The 18,335-nt window shown below is 42.8% G+C and overlaps 2 protein-coding genes across 31 annotated transcripts in view; one reads left to right on the top strand and one right to left on the bottom strand.

Moving 5' to 3' along the window:
- The window catches only part of MYCBP2 (MYC binding protein 2), a 256,284-nt gene extending 252,454 nt beyond the window's left edge, over positions 1 to 3,830 (bottom strand). For 24 of the 29 annotated variants that reach the window (XM_070239265.1, XM_070239264.1, XM_070239262.1 and 21 more), the window contains exon 1: positions 3,191 to 3,828. In XM_070239265.1, coding sequence (XP_070095366.1) covers positions 3,191 to 3,492 — 302 coding nt within the window. In that variant the 5' untranslated portion in view covers positions 3,493 to 3,828. 29 annotated transcript variants of the gene reach the window in all.
- A 42-nt stretch (positions 3,831 to 3,872) lies between these two features.
- The window catches only part of SCEL (sciellin), a 272,928-nt gene continuing 258,465 nt past the window's right edge, over positions 3,873 to 18,335 (top strand). For both annotated transcript variants that reach the window (XM_070240352.1, XM_070240356.1), the window contains exon 1: positions 3,873 to 4,032. The gene's annotated coding sequence lies outside the window, so the exon portion shown is untranslated. The remainder of the gene's footprint in view (positions 4,033 to 18,335) is intronic.

The raw sequence follows: 18,335 nt of genomic DNA on the forward strand, positions 1-18,335 counted from the left end.
CAAAGTCACTGACTCCATTAGGCTTGCAGCCCTCAACTTCTCTACTGTATGCCTAATCCACAGTAATTAATTCATTCAACACTGACTGATAACTCACTCACCTTGTTTTTGTTCCTTGAACACAACAAGCTGGTTGCCACCTCAGAGCCTTTACAATTTCCTAAAGCACTCTTCCTCTAGATCCGCCATCCCATCATTTCGATTCAACTTAAATGTCAACTCCCAAAGAGACCTGTCCTGAGCACCCTACCTAAAATAACCCCTCCCTACAAATTGCCTATCACACAAAGTTGGTTTTATTTCCTTCATAGTTAACACTACCTGAAATTATCTAGTTGTTTATTTCTTCCCACTAGAGTGTAAGTTGCAAGAGAACAGAGCCCTTGTCTATCTTGTTCACTGCTACATCTTCAGCACCTAAAACAGTGTCTGACACACAGTAGGCACTTGATATGTACAAAATCGGTGCCAGAAAGTATGCTAGACACTGGGATTACCAAAATAAACAGAATATACTTCTTACCCTCAATAAACTCCTAGTCTTGACATTTATAAATACTTACCTCCTCCTCTTCTCTCATAAAGGAAGACTAGCCCCTAACTTTTTTCAACGGCTAACCTCTCCACCTGTCCTCTTAAACCTTTCCCTGAGATCTCCCTTTGACCTCTCCCCATCAATTATCCCCTCTCACTTCTTCAATCCCTCCTTCTCCACTTACTGAATGTTTCCCACCACCCTCCCACACTTGAATACTCCTCCTTCAACCATGCATCTCCCCGTTACCCCAACATCTCCCACTGACTCCTCACCACATCTCTGTAGTATGACCACTTCCTCAAAAGTCATCAGTGACCTGGAAAGTGTTCTCGCTTTCTTCAGCATTTCACACTGCTGAGGACTTTCACTCCACTTTCTTAGGACCAGAGATGCTACTGTCTCATGGTTCTCTTCTTAATTTTTTATCTCTTTTTTTCAGCTTCCTTCACTGTCTCCTTTCTCTCACACCTTTACATTTGGTGCTCACTACAGCTTCATCCTCTATTCTTTGCCCCATTCTCTGCCTCTGAAAAGATCTATCTCTCTCCTCTACCTCAACTAGTGCCCCTATACAAATAATTGTGTCATGCATTCAGAACCTAAATCCTAGCTCCACTTTCCCCATCATATTTAATAAGAAATGTGATTGAAGTCTTAAGTAAATCCTCAATAAAGAATAGGTACAGGCTAAGACTGAGAAAAAATAACGTGAACTATAACAAACAATAATGTTCTGAATAAGCTCTAGAAGGCAATATTATACAATTTAAGGCTGGTTTCCATGAGTACTTCTTGAAATACTTGAATTCTTCATTAATTTTAATTGACAGCTAGTAGAAACATAGACCAAAGACTAAAAATTACTCACAAATTTTATATATGTGGTTAATCTATATATGTGTTAAATACAGTTCTAGATACATAGAAATTGTATTATTACAATTTTAAGTTAAAAGTAGTAGTAAGTTAAAGTTTAAGTTAAATAGTAGTAGAAAGTTAAAATAGGAAAATACCAGTCACAAATTATTGCTTAAGTATGGAAACAACATACAAAATAAATTCAAGTTGAGAGGGGTCTGTAAAGATGTACCTACAGTGCCATAATTTAGAGACTCACAGCTCAAAATTATACCTAATTATCAGAGCAAACTGTCCAACGAGGTTCTGTGTTATTTTCAAAAACATTAGCAAGAATCAGACTTGTGCCATTATGGCCTTCAGTTTAGACAGCAAAAGGTAGTTACAAACATTTATAGACTTATGATAAAAGTACTCATGTGCCCAATCCTGTAAACAATTATAGACACGAGAAGACTGGTTTATCCGGAAAAAGTGTGAACAAAGCTCCATCTTTACAACCCTCTGCAATGGCTAAGAGTCACAACACATTCTGGTAAACTACAAATACCTGACTTACAGCCCAGCCCATTTCATAATGGGAGAAAATGACATCCGGTTATTGTCCAACAAACTACACATTTAAATAAATACAGTAAACTCTAACTTACTTGACAAAATCCTACAATGCTTTTCATACGTATTGCAAGTCAGAAAAAAGATGAAGCCAACTCCCAATTACCACTGTCAAAGCCAAACTGGTAAAACAAGTCAGTCACCATCCTTCAGGGTATGTGGCATGTAAGGGCATGGAAAAGAAAACAATAGGAGAAGCCTTAGCAAAAAGACACCCACATTTTAAGAAAAAGAAAATGAAAGTGATTTAACATCTCCCACATCAATGAAGCTGAAGGTGCAGCTAGCCTAGGAAGAGATCCAGGAGCTACTCAAATTTTCTCGTTGGTGGTAGTTGAATACTATAGCAGCTGTCATATTTTGAACTTCTTCAGCTTTCCCTTTTCCCCACAAAACCTCCTTTACTATAAAGACCGTGACAGAGGAAATACAACAGAAGACGAAGGGAAATGGCCGAAGGGACATCAGAACACAAGAGCAGATGCAACCACATCTCTAGAAGACCAAAAGGTCTGGTTATCACAGCACAGCTCTAAAAATCTGTATCAGCCACCTTTCACATCCACATAAATCCCATTCTGAATCTTTTTTGCATAAATCTCTTAAATTGAAATCCAAGCCTTAATCCGACAGGCTGATTATATAAAACTCATCCTATATATATGACACTATCCTTAACCTATACCACTGCTCCCCTTAGTGAAAGGCAGATTTTTTAGAGAAGTGGAAAGGGGAGGATGGAATGTCATGGGGGGGGGGGGGTAGGAGGGGATAAGAAATACGTGCAAATACCATTGCGGCAGAGACACTGGAAACGCCACTTCCCTCACCACTCCTGCAAATTCTCTTCGTGTATTACCCCCTTACCCTCTAGCCATTCCTCCCCCTTCCTCAACAATACACACACACGTGTCATAACCGACCAGCACGATCACCTTTTCTAGCATCACACGCTACCCTCCCACCCTCAGTAACACCCCCCCCCCAATAAAGAGAGTCACACACTTAGAGCAGCAACTGCTGCCACCGCACCCTTCCATCTCAGTAAGTGCTTCTACCACCCAGCGTCAAGCGCTGGCTGAAAGACAGTTCGGTAAAAATGTACGTAGACACACACACGCAAACGGGCACGGGCACACATGCGGCATGTGGCGCAAGGAAGGGAACCCGGAGACGCACCTGGAGGCCGGGTGTCCAGCGCTGCTGCCCCCCTGGTCCCTGTCACTGAGCGCAGCTGTGTAAATCCTCCGGTATCGGTCGGCCAGGGCCCGGCCTGACAGCAGCAGCTGGTAGTGACCCCGGGAGTCCGCGACCGGCAGCCCCAGCCCCAGCCCCGCGGCAGCCACGGAGCCCTCGGGAACCGGCATGAACAGCGCCCCCGGCGCCGGGGAGGAAGAGAAGGTGGCGGCTGGGAAGAACCCGTCCCCGCCGGGCCCCGAGGAGGCGGCGGCGGGGGAGGCAGTCGCTGCGCACATCATCATCCCAGCCGCCGCCGCCGCCGCCGCCGCCTCGTCCCCGCGGGCCGGGCAGGCAGACACGCGCGCGCACACACAGCCCTTTTCCAACGACGACGGCTCCGGCGGCGGCCTCTCGCTCCCGCAGCAGGGAGACTACAAAGACAGCGACCTCCTCCTCCTCCTCCTTCTCCTCCTCCTCCCCCCCGCGCCGCCCTCGCCGCTACTGGGGCCGCTCATCTAACCCCGCCACCCCGGGAGCGTGAGGAGGAGGCGGTGCCGCCGCTGCCGCCGCCGCCACCGCTGCCACCGCCGGGGCTACCCGCAATGGGAAGCTGCCGGCCGCACTGGGCATGCGCCACTCCTCGCACATGCTCAGTAACTCCAGCCCCTTTCTCTCTCACCCCGCCTCTCCGCCACCACTCCCTCAGCCTCGGGGCTTTGGGTGTGGGGCGCTGGTGTGGTGCGGAATCCGAAAGAAATCCATTTCTCCGGGTTTTACTAGCAGCTTGAGGAGGAGTAAGGAAAGTGCTGGGAAGGCTGTCAGCTACATGCCACCGGCTTCAGGTAATGAGGTTCCCTCCAGGTGGGAGAACTAGGACCTGAAAGCAAGCAGGAGGGTGCCCACCGTCAGAGGATGAGTGTGTACGCACTCCTGCTACCTTTTGCCAAAGTGTGTGCTGCCGACGTGAAGATTTACTGTGAATAGTGTTGGTTAATTCAGAATTCAAGGCAAACAAGGCCAGCCGAATTAGAAGTCCCTTTGGCGATCTTATTTTGGATTTTTTGTCATTAGGATTTGTCTGTTTAAAACAGCTTTTACTTACAAAAAATAGGTAGAATCTAGTGCATTCTCTTTTTCTGTGTAAGTAGAATTCACAGATATGCGAGTATTCACAAGCCAGGGTCATTCCTAAATTATTGTTCTCAACATTTACATCAGAGCTAAATCTTAATGCAATAATACTTTTTTGTTGACTCCACACTCACCCTAAGAATGCACTGATATTCTTGACAGTGGTCACTTAATGGCTGATCTTTTTCGGCCCAGACTTACGTTACTAAAGATAAATCTTGAATATGACTTGAAACTATAATTGTGACTATGACTGTATAATATCTGAAAATGTCATATCTACCAAAACTCTTAACATTATCTATAAAAATGTAATGTTTGCTGAGTCCCCTGTTCCAAGCTATTCTATTAACCCCTTCTAAGCAAGTGCTCTAGAAATATATGCAACAATGCACCCTGATTCCTATTTTTATCCTTTTGACTCTCAATTTGAAGAGTTTACCTAATTTATACTGCTGACAAAATCGTTTCTAAGTCCTATCATCCCAGTACTATATCCTTTATCTGCTTACTTGCTCTTAAGTCTGTGCATCTTCTTTGAATGGCCTTCATTTAAAAAAAAAAAAAAAAAAAAAGCCCTGTCTAGTGTTTTGAGAAGTACAAACAAGGAATGGAGAAGTAAATTAATTCTAGCTTTTGGGGAGAGGGAGTGCTGAAGAAGTGCATTTTATCTGGGGCTTTATATGATAAATGGGTGTCATTTTGATTTTAAAAGGATAGCTAGAAGTGGAATAATGAAAACATAGAGACAAAAGACAGGCACAGAGAATCATAGTATTTTAGTACTGTAAGTAGCCCTGTTAAACAGGTTTTGTACTTCTCTTCTTTACTCAACTATCTTAGAAGCCCCTTCAGAGCTTCTTGTTTATCTTTGTATCTTCCTCAGCCCATAGTCTAGAACCTTGCACATAGTAGGTATCCAATAAGTATTTGTTAGGCTAAATTCCTGTCCTGATACTTCAGCACAGTTATAAAACTCAGGGTGGAACAGGAACGCCCCCTCCTCAGGGCCGCGCACTAAAACCCTGGGATGAGAGCCAAGATACAGGTACCAGGCAGCTAAAGGCTGGCAATGTTAAAGGCCTGCAACGTGCAGCAGCTGCAAGGGCTTATTACTGTTCCAAGAGGCAGCGGCGTAGCCAAAAGTCTCCGACAGACGAGGATTTGATCTTGACTCTGCTACCTGTATGTCTTTGGGCAACTTTCATCCTCTGAATAATGGTCAAAATAATACTGCATGAGATTGTGGGAAGACTTCAGCATCTAGAATGTCCACCTCGGCACATGGCTTTTAATAAATGGTAACATACAAAACAAAACATAACTAGACTTTTCCATAAGGACTGGAATGATATCTATTATGTCTGTTCCCGCATTACATTCCCAGCTCCTAGCACAGATTCTAGCCCTAAGCAGGAGGGAGATAAATGTGAGTTGAATGAATGAATGAATGTTGCCTGCACAGAGAATCTTTCCAACTCAGGCTTAGGTGGTGGCATGCGCAGTCATTGCCCGTTTAGACTTTCTAGTGGAGACTGACCTAAGCGGCTGTACCGGTCTCCGAGTTCCTGCCACCCCTTCCTTAGTTTCTCTTCAGTCTTAACCAGACCTTTTGGTCCCGAACAGGCTCCTTCCTGAGCCTTCTGGGTATACACAAAACCCGGTAACTGGATAATTTCCTAACAAACCCGTTGTCATTGAGCGGCGCACTAGGCGTGCGCAGAGTCACACACATGCTCACTTAGGTATCCGAGGGTGGCGTTTCTGTTGCGGTTGGCAGCGTTTCCTTCCACGGCAGCGGCAGCGGCTGCTCTACTCTAGATTGATAGCCAATGCAGCGTTTTTTCTCCTCCTCCTCCTCTTCTTGCCTCCGCACAGTGCGCTCCCGGGTCACTGCAACCGCTACAGTTTCTGCCTGGGCAGCTGGGCACCTTGGAAGGCTCCCCTGGGGTGGCGGGGAATGGGGCGCATGCTGGGAAGGAAAGGACGTTTGGAGTCACCCTTAATTCCCTGTCAAGGGGACATGAAGGGGAGGGTGGCCCCCAAGGCAAGTCGCGAGGGCCACCTGAACCTTCGCTGCAGACAGGAGAGGTGTGTTTCTCGCAGTGTGCAAAGCAAGCGTCCCCTCCCGCCAACCCTGCGCGCACTACTCTTGAATGCCTTAACGCTGCCTAGGTGTTGGGGGGAGGGGGGAAGTCTTGTTATTCAAGGAAATGTGCAGAATGAAAAAATGTAGAGGGCTTTGCTTTTGTTTTTCCAGCCCCACTGAGCGCGGCTCCTGTACTTTCCACGCTGCCATCTTAGCTTTATCTTCTGGCCAGGCTGGGCGTGTGTGTGCATTTGCGTTGGGAGGGAGGGCTAGAGGAGTAAGGGACACTGGAGAGAGCACTGGGCGGATTGGGTGTCAGAATTGGCTGGACGGGAGTTCAGGACACAGTCGCCCTCAAAGGATAACATTAAACTAAGGGAAAACCTGACTTTTCCCATTTTATTAGTGAAACATCTGCCTAGTGGTATCTTTTCGTCTTTCTGGTTGATATCATGTTCATTTCACAAAAGCATCTCTCTTGTCTTTGATGATATAAGATTATGGCTTCATCCTTCATTCGTATTAGCACAGATTTTAATGCTCTTTCCACTTGAAATTGTAAACCTAGGACTACAATTTTTTCAACTCATCAGATTTACATATTTTTATACTCTGTATCTTTAAGGATTTTTGTTTGTTTGTTTTAAAGGAAACCATCAGCACTGTTGTAGTAAATAACACCGCGGAAACCATAAAGTGTATGTAAGAGGGCAATGATTGATGTTGTTAGGTTCATTTAAAAGGTTAATATTGTACTAATGCTACAAGATTACAAACACAGGAAGCATGTATATTATCAGGAACATCAAGACTGCTGAAAATCCTGTGGTCAAGAGTCTGAATTTGTTTCCTGGATTTGTACAGTAAAGTATTGGAGTAGTTAAAAACAAAATTGGTCACTGAGCATTTTAAAACAAGCTTGGTAGCTGAGAACAAATTTGGAAGAAAAAAAAGTGCTCAACTTGAAGAGTGAAGAAATGCTTCACTCTTGAGTAAACTTCACTTTTTAAGAACCTTCGTATTCTACATTCTTGACAAATCTGACCATATTACACTTTAAAATGAAATATATTTTAATATATTTAATACTCCATACTGAACAGAAAAATTCAACTTGGCACTTGAAATTCTTTTAAACAAAAATTACATATTGGATCCCCTAGATATCTTAACCTCTTGCTTTAAACAACTACATTTTCAGAGACTTCGAAGATTCAGTAATTCATAGGCATGAGAGTTAATGCTTTTTCCTTTTTATTCATATTAGTTTCAAAAGGTACAAATTTTATGTCCAAGTTTTCCTACAAATAAAAAATTTGGATCCAGGGAGGCCTGAGTTAAAATGGACTCACTGAAAAATTATTCTAAAATATTTATTAGAAAGTGAGGATATTCTTTGAAGTATGTGAATTCACTAATATATATTTGAATGCAATCACATTTTTAAAAATCTCATTGTGGTAATGCATTTTAAACCAGAGGGAATTTTTACAAGGCATGTAGAAAGTCATGTAAAGTGCAACTTTATGTAAGAGAGAAATGTAAGAACCATAGCATTTTAACCTTGAAAACTTTAGAATAGTTTATAAATTATTTGGTTGATCTTTATTATTAAGGTTAAATAGTTTAATAATTAAATGATATTTCCTCAACTCCTAAAGGACTATTGAAATTCTTATATATAATAGCAATTTTATCATATCAAAGTTTTCTTGAAATATATTATTTTTAACAGGGTTCTTGGCTAATCCAGATATCAAGATATATCTAAATGGCTCTAACTGATTATACTAGACATGGTCTTATTTTAAAGACATTTTACCTCTCTTAAGCTAAGTTTTCTCATCAATAAAATGAGAGTAATAATAGCACCTACGTCATTAGATTCTTTGAGGGTTAAGTTATGCATTAAGGACTTGCTTAGCACGTTATCTGGCAGGCAATAACTGTTATTATTAATATTATGTATTGTCCCTTATTTGAGGTGTCCCAATTGTGTGCTAGAGGAAGTAGCAAAACAGTTATACATTTTGAGTTATAAACACTTGAATATAGAAGTTTGTTTTTTAACAGTCTTATCTACAAATACAGATTTACTATATCTTTACATGACAAGAAGAATAGAATCCAAAGACTAGTTGTTTCCCTAAAACATCCTGCTCTTGGATAACTTGTTAATTCACAAAACATACTGCTTACTTTCAAAAATTCAGTGAGTTTTTGGAATTTTAAAAGATGGCTACATTTTGACACACAGTCAGATTATAGTTTCTTCTCAAGTGGCTAGTGGCTATGGTACACTTCTTGGGTCAAAAATTTTAAATCATCCGTGGCTCACATTCTCTGTTAATTTATCTGTAATTAACATAAAAATCTTAGACCCACCTAGTTCAACTTCCTGTTTTGATCAATATTTTTACTTTTATATTTTGAAAGTAAAAAGGAATGAATTTACCAGTTCTTCAGAAGTCAATGCTCTTAAAAATATTTTGCCTCTTTTTTATTGTCAGATTTGCCTTCAACCGGGCCGGAAGCTATTTTAAAAGTTTTTAGAACATATAATTCATGAAAAATCGTTCATACTTTTCCTGAATTAATTTGTGGTGACAGTATTTTCTTAGCTTAGACAGAATAATCTTATCTATATGATGTTAAGTATTGGGAACTGAATTATTTATGTGGTGGAGCAAAGACAGCACTGCTTCCAGAGGAAAACTGTGGCTTCTCTACAGGTACTCCTAAAGTCCACCGCTACGTGCACGTGGGATGGGGTGACAATAATCTCTTTGTGTGCTCTTCAGTCTGTTCCTCTCCATTTCCCTGCTCTGCTCTGTACAGCAGGGGAATGTGTCCTGCAAACTACATTTTCTAGGCTCTCTTGCCAGTTAGCTTCAAGTTAGATTCAGCCTGTGGTGTGAGAGGGATAATGGGAAAGTGGGAAGAGGGGAGAAACCATGCCTCCTCCAGCCCCCACCTCCTACCCCTGCCTCTCTTTCTGCTTTGGGCAATATCTCCTCTGTGGTTCCAGCTCCTGCTGGGCGGCTTCTCTTTCCATGATCCAGCTCCAGCCAGGTCACCTCTGTTGTGGAACCAGTTCTCACTTGCAATCCCAGCCAGCAGCGTCTCCTCTTTTGGTCTCTCCAGCCTTTGGACTTCTTGCTGATATTAATCCTTACAATGTCTCTGTCCCTTGTTTGGCTTTGCAGCTGCTTCAGTAACATTGCAATTAGCTCCCCATATTCAATTCCCTTTCTTAATGACCTGGCATGCACTTATCTGTTTTCCTATTTGGACCTTGAATGATGCAGATAGTCTTCCATCCAAATAATAGACCTGATTTAGCTTCTCAGCCAAATGATGGCATTTCTTCATCTTTCATCTGGTCCTTAAAGCTTGTGCATCTGACCTCAATCAGCAAAACAGAAACCTGCTTTGAAAACAATATTGGTTGACTCACCATCTCTTGCATCTAGGGTTGGCTTTGGGACACAATTCAGGCCGGCAGGATAAAAGAAAATATGCTGGAACTACTTCTGTCTCTCTCTCTTTCTTTCCACCTCAAAGATGCACAGGATGGCTGACGTTTGTAACCATGAGACCAGAGGTACAAGATAAAGGCCAAGAGCATGACTGACATTGGGCTTGACACTGTAGAGCCATTGAACAAAGTTTCAAACTGATTTTTATGCAAGAAAAAAGCAAATTCCAAATTGTCTCAGCTACTGTTAATGAAGTATTCTTGTTACTTGTAGCTAAAAACGTTCCTACCTGATACACCAACTCCAGCATCATGTCAAAGAGTGAACTCTCCATCTAGATTCTATCAGTAGGCTGTCTGAAAAAAGAAATATTTGTGGAAAATAATCCAAAACCTAAAAATCCACTCATTTCCCCAAGTCTTAAACATTCTTGCTTTATTCAAGTCAAACATCAGAAACTTCACTGAATTGCATTTTATATCATTCTTTTGGTTTATTAAAGATTTCTATAGTGATGTGCCTCCCAGATACCCTTCCAGGTCTGAGGCATTTATTCCTCCAGCTCCTGGGAGTGTTAACTGCTGGCTGCTCTCAGGTAAGCATCTTCCCATAAATTGCTCTTGGCCTTAAGGAGCTGTCTCACCCAAGGTTCCACCCCCTCTCCAGGGGGAGCACACATCAGATAACATCATTGTGGTGTACAAAGACCTGGCCCTCTGACCTTAATTCAGGATGACTCGGAAGAGCCATCCCAGCTTCAGGACTTCCCATGGAATTAGCTAAGGCGTTTGTTGCAACTGCATTGCAGTTCCATTTCTCTTTCCCTTTTGACCGATCTTGCATTCCTCACTCCTTCACGGGCAGTATTGTTGAAAGGACTCCACAATAAACATCCTGTGTGCAAGTCTCCATCTCTGAGCCTTTTCCCAGGGAACCTGATGTAAGTCAGTTGGTATGGAGAGTGGTCTGAAGAAGCAGACTCTAAAATGGGATTTTGGAGCTGGATCATCCACTGGCCAGGTGACAATGAAGACCCTATTTGTGGTGGACAATTTATAAAGTGACCCCATGATATCGCTACCCTTGTATAAGTCTCTCTCTTTGTGTGTGGGTAGGACATGCAAATTCCTTCTAAACAATAGAATACAGCAAAAGTGACAGGATGTACATGATTACATATATGTGATTAAGTTACATTATTTTATAACTCCCGTCTTACTGGGACCCTCTCTTCCTTGCTGACTTTGAGAAAGTAAGCTGCCATATTGTGAGCCACCATATGGAGAGGTCCAGGTGGCAAGGAGCTGATGGTAGCCTCTGGCTAACAGCCAACAAAGACTAAGTCCCTCAGTCTGGCAGCCTGCAAGGGACTGAATTCTACCAAAAACTATGTGAGTTTGAAAGTGGTTCCTCTCCAAGTTGAGTCTCCGATGAGACTGTAGTCTCAGTTGACACCTTGATTACAGCCTTGCAGAGGATGGAGTTAGGCCATGCCCAGTCTTCTAATGCACAGAAAGTGTCGGATAATAAATATGTGTATTTTAAGCCACTAAGTCTGTGGTAATATTGTTATGCAGCAATAGAAAGCTAATAGACCATCACTGATGATAGAAGGAGCATTGATAGCCCTGATGTATGATGGATGGAACTGTGCAATTGCCGAAACTCTCACTGGAAGTGAACTAAGATGGGATACCTGCGGATGGGAATGTAGTTACAGGTGCAAAATCTCAAGCTTTTGAGAGGTTCCAGGAAGGTGTTCATTATAGAGGTAATGGAACTAGATTGTTCTTGCTGAGTGTCATCGATGCATTGGAGAAAGACAATGAAATGCTGTGTTAAGGGTCCAAAGATCTGAGCATGCCCGACATCTCCTACAAACTAAAGGATAAGTTATCACATCTCACACTTCCTACCACAAAGAAGAAGGGACAACACCTGCTAGGCTTTTCTGGGTTCTGAAGGCGTACCATTTACTTGAAAATGTTACTCTGACACATTTCCTCTGACACAGATAGCTGCCAACTTTAAGTAGTGCCCAGAGCAGGAAAGGTCTCTGCATCATCACTTAACTGTGGGGCAAGCATTCTGCTTCTTGGACCATATAATATGACAAAACCTGTGACATTAGATATATCATTGGTAGGGAAGGATGCCATAGAGTGAATGGAAAGTTTCAATGAGAAAATCACAAAGAAAAGCCTAAGGGTTCTGGAGCAAGGCAAAAAATTTTTAGCAAAAAAATATCATACACTATTGAAAAATGGCTCCTGGCAGGCTATTTGGGCCTATTTGAGACAGAGCACCTGACTGTAAGATGTCAAGTGGCTAGAACTGCACATCAGAAGCTGGGTTTTGTCAGACCCACCAACACATAAGCAAAAGTCTATGGTAAGATAGGGGTGACACGCCCAGGATCAGGCACCAGCAGGGCCAGAGCACTAGCAAGCTGCATGAGTGTGTGGCCCAACTCCTATGTGATGAACCATTATGGCACTGGTACCTGCCTCTAAGCTCAAATGTGTGGCTGCATGGGATTGGCAGCAGAGTTGGGGCAGGGGAGTCCCTTATGACCAAATGGTAGAGGAGGAAAAAGTTGAGTTTGTTTCAAGAACAGGTTGACTTGGTAAGTAGGTGCAAGCTGAAGTGAACTGCTGCTGCACTATGATCTGACAGATGGTGATGAGGCAAAGTCCTCTCAATGGTTCATACTTCATGCAGTGTACATGGTCATCTATTAAGCACATGAAGAGAAGTGGCCTGTAGTAAGAACGTGTAAGACTCATGGGTAGTGGCAGATGGCTTAGCTTTTTGGTAGGGTCCTGGAAGTAGAAAGGTTGGAAGATTGGGGAGAAGGTCTGTGGAAGAGGCATGTGAATGGACCTCTGCGACCTATGGGAGTGGGCATGAAGTGTGAATATCTTTGAATCTCATGGTGATGCCTCTCAGAGAACATCTTACCATGGAAGAGACAGTAAACAACCACATAGACAGGATGACTCCACCAGTTGATGTCAGCTAGCCTCTGCTTTTGTCCACCCAGTGGGGGCACAAAGGGCAGATGGATGGAGTAGCCATGGTGCTGAGATGGAAACTATGCGTGGTGGCAAGTATAGAAGTTATGCGTGGAAATTACAGTGAGGATTCTGACTTAACAGTGTTGGTCTAGCTACTGCTATTGCCAAATGTACAACCTGCCAGCAAAAGAGACCAACACTAAACCCCCAGTACAGAACGATCCCTCAAGGAGACCAATCAGCCACTTGCTGGATAATTGATTACACTCCACCCTGGAAGGGTCAGTGATTCAACTTGGCTAGGACTAATGCATATTCTGGTATGGATTTGCCTTCCCTGCCTACATTGGCCACCACTATTATCTGAAGGCTTGCAGAGAGTTCTGTTTCACAGATCTTGAAACATTGATGGGATCTTGAAAAGCGTTGTCTCAGACCAAGGGGCCCAATATATGGTAAATGATGTGTATGTGTGTGGTAGGGTGAATAGTGACCCCCCTCCTCGAAAGTTATGCACATTTTAATCCTCAGAACTTGTGAATACGTCACCTTACATGGAAAAGGGCTTTTGCAGATGTGATTAAGTTAAGGATCTTCAGATGGGGAGATTATCCTGGATTATCCAGGTGGGCCCACTGTAATCACAAGTGTTCTTATGAGGGGGAGGCAGGAAGGTCAGAGTGAGAGAAAGCAATGTGACAATGGAAGCAGAGTCAGAGAAGAAAATATGATGACAGAAGGAGAGAAGAGAGAAAAAGAAAGAAAGAGATTTGAAGATGCTATGCTGCTGGCTTTGATGATGGAGGAAGGGCTATGAGCCAAGAAATGCAGATGGCCTCTGGAGGCTGAAAAAGTCAAGGAAACAGATTCTTCCCTGGAGCCTCTAGAAGAAATATAGCCCTGCTAACACCTTGATTTTAGGACTGCTGACCACCAGAAATGTAAGATAGCAAATGTGGTTTGTTTTAACCCAGTAAATTTGTTACAGCAGCAAAAGGAAACTAATAACAATGTCCATTGGGTCCACTTATCCTGTCATATAAAATGCCATCCAGAACCTGCTGATGATTGAATGATGGTGTGGTATTTTGAAGGTGCAGTTGGGGCACAAGCAACACATAATACCTTTTAAATTAACAGCTATTACATGGTGCTGTGACCTGAAGGGGTGCAATATATGAGTTCAGGAACTCAGAGGGGAAGTCGTAGTGGCCATACTCCCAGCAACCCCTAGAGAATATGTGCTTTCTGCCCTGCTAGGGCTCTGTAGTTCTAGAGCTTCCCAAAGGTGGATTGCTTCCAGCAGACCCAGTAAGAGCCCCATCGGACTTTAAATTATGGTTGCTTTAAGTCACTTCTGGCTCCTCAGTCCAAGAGACCAGCCGACAAAGAAATGCTGGTAGGAGTAACTAACCCCTACTATCAAGGGTAGATAAGGCTGCTGTTACATATGGAAACAGGGAAGAGTATGTATACCACTTAGGTGAGCCAGCCATGGTTATGTCTCTTGGTGCTCCTTACACAGTTTTAATGTACAGTCCCCATGGCCTGAGCAGGGCAAGGCGACTAGAGGAGGCTCAGATCTCTCAAGAGCAAGGATGTGGGTGACCCTACTAGGTAGGTCACCTAGACTAGCAGAGGTTCTAGCTGAAGGTGAAGGCAATCTAGGACAGGTGTGGACGAGGGTCGTATGAATTTCATTTGTAGCACTGAGACCAGCTGTAGGAACAAGGGCTGCGGTTCCTCCCACTTATCTTCCACTTTTAGGTTTCTGCAGAAAAAAAAAAAAAAACACTACCCAGAATCCTGGATATGGGGTGAACTGTCTAGAGAAACAAATGAATCTGAGCAATGCTGGAGCGCTGTAATGGAGCAACACTGTAATGGCTACTATAGTGTTGTTGCCCAGATGGATTGCCCTTTCGGGATTGATTCACTTATTTTCCAGGGGTCAGAAGTGTTGGCTGCTGACAGCTCACAGCTGAGCCCCGCTATGAGAAGTCAGTGAAAGGTTGCTCCCTGGACCATGGTTACGCTATGTCCCCTCCCTGAGGTGCAGTTTGCCTCAAGTGACTTAACATTGCGGTCGGCCAAGAGTCTAGCCCCATTGCCTTAATTTGGGGACGACTCTAAGGGCCATCCCAATTCCAGAGCTCTCTGTTGGTCAACTTCTCCCTCTACCTAATCCTGTTTCTCTCACTCCTTTACAGGTTTTGTTCCTAAGTGTACTCCCTGATAAACTTCCTGCATGCAAGTTTTTGTTTCAGAGCTGGTTTCCCAGGGAACTTAAACTAAGACAATTACTCTGATTAAAAGACATCAAATCTGTCATTGTATTTGCTTGAACTATTGATGACATTGTTCATGACATCATGCCATATTCCAAATCTTATTTTACAATTAAGTACTCTGAAAAACATTGCTTTCCCTAAAACTTGTTTTTTTCCCTTTTTATTAGTAAAAATTACATAATTTATCATGATTCCCTTTACGTTTGGCTACTGAGAAACAGTAAATTTGGTGTTTGCTACAGTCCTTTCTCTCCCAACTTTTGAAAAAAAAAATTGTAAAAGTGTTTGTAGCAAATGGAAGCAAAACTCATCTTTGTTACAATAATGGCTAAATGAGAGGACGGAGCTTAATGTAATGGCAAAGGAGCTCTCTTCTCTGAAGCCCAGATATTAGCAGTTTTAGCCATACACTCACTTTAATACTGGCAGGACAGTCCTCCTTAGGCTATAGGGAAGAGATTGTATGCTCCCTGATGGCGCCTAACTCCCAATTGAATGAAAGAAGGAAGGGGCTGGGATATAAATGCCCAATTTCTGCTTCCTAACTCAACATTGAGAAAAGGTACCGCACCTCCCCCATCCATCCCTCTTCTGTCATCATTGCTCCTCTGGATGATAGGCGTGGCTGGGCATCACAAACAAAGGACACTAGTTAGGCAGTTGTAGTTCAGCATGACCGTTGAGGGCCTCAACTAAGGCAATCAGCATAGAGGGGAGAGGGCCATTCAAGAGGTAGGATGCACAAGAAAAGGTGATCTAACGTGGAGGGTGAAGGAGATGGAGGATCCTAAGGTGACTCCCAGATTCTGGGTGGACAATGGTGTCATTCATTGAAATGGGAACTCAGGAAAAGAGGGCTGTTTCAGAATGGAAGATGAAGAGTGCCGTTTATCTTCTCTAACTTATTTCTTGGTCTGAAAATAATTTGAGACGATCGTCATAGAATGCAATCACTCCCTGACTTACATACATTCCTCTGCCATTGATTTTTGATTTGCTCCAAACTACTCTCTGCACAGCTGTCATCTTTGAAAACTGTACCATATGCAATGAAATATTATCCAGCAATAAAAAGGAATATATGCCACAACATGAGTGAACCTTGACGATGTTATGCTAAATGAAAGAAGCCAGACACAGAGGCCATATATTGTATGATTTCATTTATATGAAACATCCAGAATAGACAAATACATTGAAACAGAAAGTAGATTGGTGGTTGCCAGTGGCCGGGGGAAGAGGTGGGATGGGGAGGGACTGCTTGATGGGTATGGGTTTTTTTTGGTGGGGGGAATGTGATGAAATTGTTCCAGAATTAGGTAGTGCAGATGATTGCACAACTGTGTAAATATACTAAAAACCACTGAATTACACACTTTAAAATGATGAATTTTATGTTATGTAAATTACATTTCAATAAAATTTATTTCAAAAATCTGCTTAAAATCCTTCAGTGATTTTGTATTGTATCAGTCAGAGTAAGGCTAGTTGCCACAAGAGACAAACCTCCTGAAGTGCTTATTCTCTTTACCCCCCAGAGCCTTCTCTTCCCTTCACTGAACTGCTTTGTGCCCCAGGAGGTTGGCTCCTGTGCACACATCACCTGGGCTCCCTCAAGGCTGCATTCTGATTGGGTTTGGCTAATGGGGATACCTTCTCAGGAGACAGAAGGATAGGAGAAGAGGCAGGTCAGAGTATTTTTTTCCAGCTCTCTCGCTTCTTCTGGTGGTAGCTATGTCCCTTCATGACTAGAGTTCCTGCTGGGCAGCTCCTCCTCCTTGGCAGCAGCCTCAGGACTATGATAACTCTATTTCCTCTGTTTGCCTCTTTAGTTCTAGGAGTGGGAACAGCTTCCTGACTCCCATATTTCTTGTCTTACCCTGTCCACACCTGTGAAAGGATTTCCTTCATTAACATCTCTACATTTGAACCATCTGGGGTGATTTGTTTCCTGACAGAATTCTGATTGATACCCCCCAAATCTCAGAGGCTTAACACAATAAAGGTTTACTCCTCACACATCTGATACAAGTCAGAGAGCCCTCTTTCATCTTGGAGCTTTGCCATCTAGACCACATGGCCTCCAACCCAAGGCAGGCAAAGAGTGAATTGGAAGATTGCAGGGGATTCTATTAAGGGCCAGGCTTGGAAGTGGCTTACATCTCTTCGTTCCATCTCCATTGCCCAGAACAAGTCACAGGGCCTCAAGCTAACTGCAGGGGATGCAGGGATAGTGGTGTGGTGAACATATGACATTATCCCTGGCTAGTACTACAAAATTGTGAACTCTTTAACAGGGCATAAAAAAACATGCCACCATTTGGCCCCTTTCCTTGTTACTTTATGGCTGCTAGTGCCCCACGCCATGCCTTTGCACAAGCTGTTTCCTCTTCCTGAGTTTCTATTCTCCCTCTTCTCCACTTGGCTGACTTCAGAACTCAGCTCAATAATTAACTCCTCCGGGAACCTTGTCCTGACCCTTCCCAAGATTGATTTAACGGCTGGTTCTCTGTACAACCACAGTGCCAGGACAACATCCCATCATAACCTTTATCACTCTGTGTTATAATTTCATTCATTTCTTCATCTTGTCAATTGAAATCAGTTTCTTAAAGGCGTGGGTTGTATTTCATTTCTCCCTTTCCCGGGACCTACCACTGTAGTCACTATACAAATAATCATTTTAGTTAGTGGTTCTAAGCAGAGTCAGTACCATCCCCCTAAAGAGCATTTTGGAAATTTGTAGAAGTGTTTTTGGTTGTCATAATAACCAGGAAACACTACTGACATTTAGGGTATGGGCTAAATAAACATCCTGTGTTATATAGGACAGTCCTTCACAATGAAGAACTCTTCCCTGTCCTGCAAGACTGTCAAATGTCCCACTAGATTTTCAAATAGGTGAAAAACCTGTTTATATTGGCCTGAACCTAGAGCCGAATTCAGTTCTACATATAAATGCTGTTTTGGTTGTCGACTGCTGTATGATAAAATATATGTACATATATGTATATGTATATATAAGTGTTTCATTTTTGTTTACTTTAGGCATATTTATGTATTAAAATATTTATATTTTATAAAATATAAAAGATAAAATAATATATTAAAATATATTTATAAGTAAATATATTTTTA

Source organism: Equus caballus, chromosome 17, assembly GCF_041296265.1.
Source record: "Equus caballus isolate H_3958 breed thoroughbred chromosome 17, TB-T2T, whole genome shotgun sequence".
Taxonomy (NCBI): Eukaryota; Metazoa; Chordata; class Mammalia; order Perissodactyla; family Equidae; genus Equus; species Equus caballus.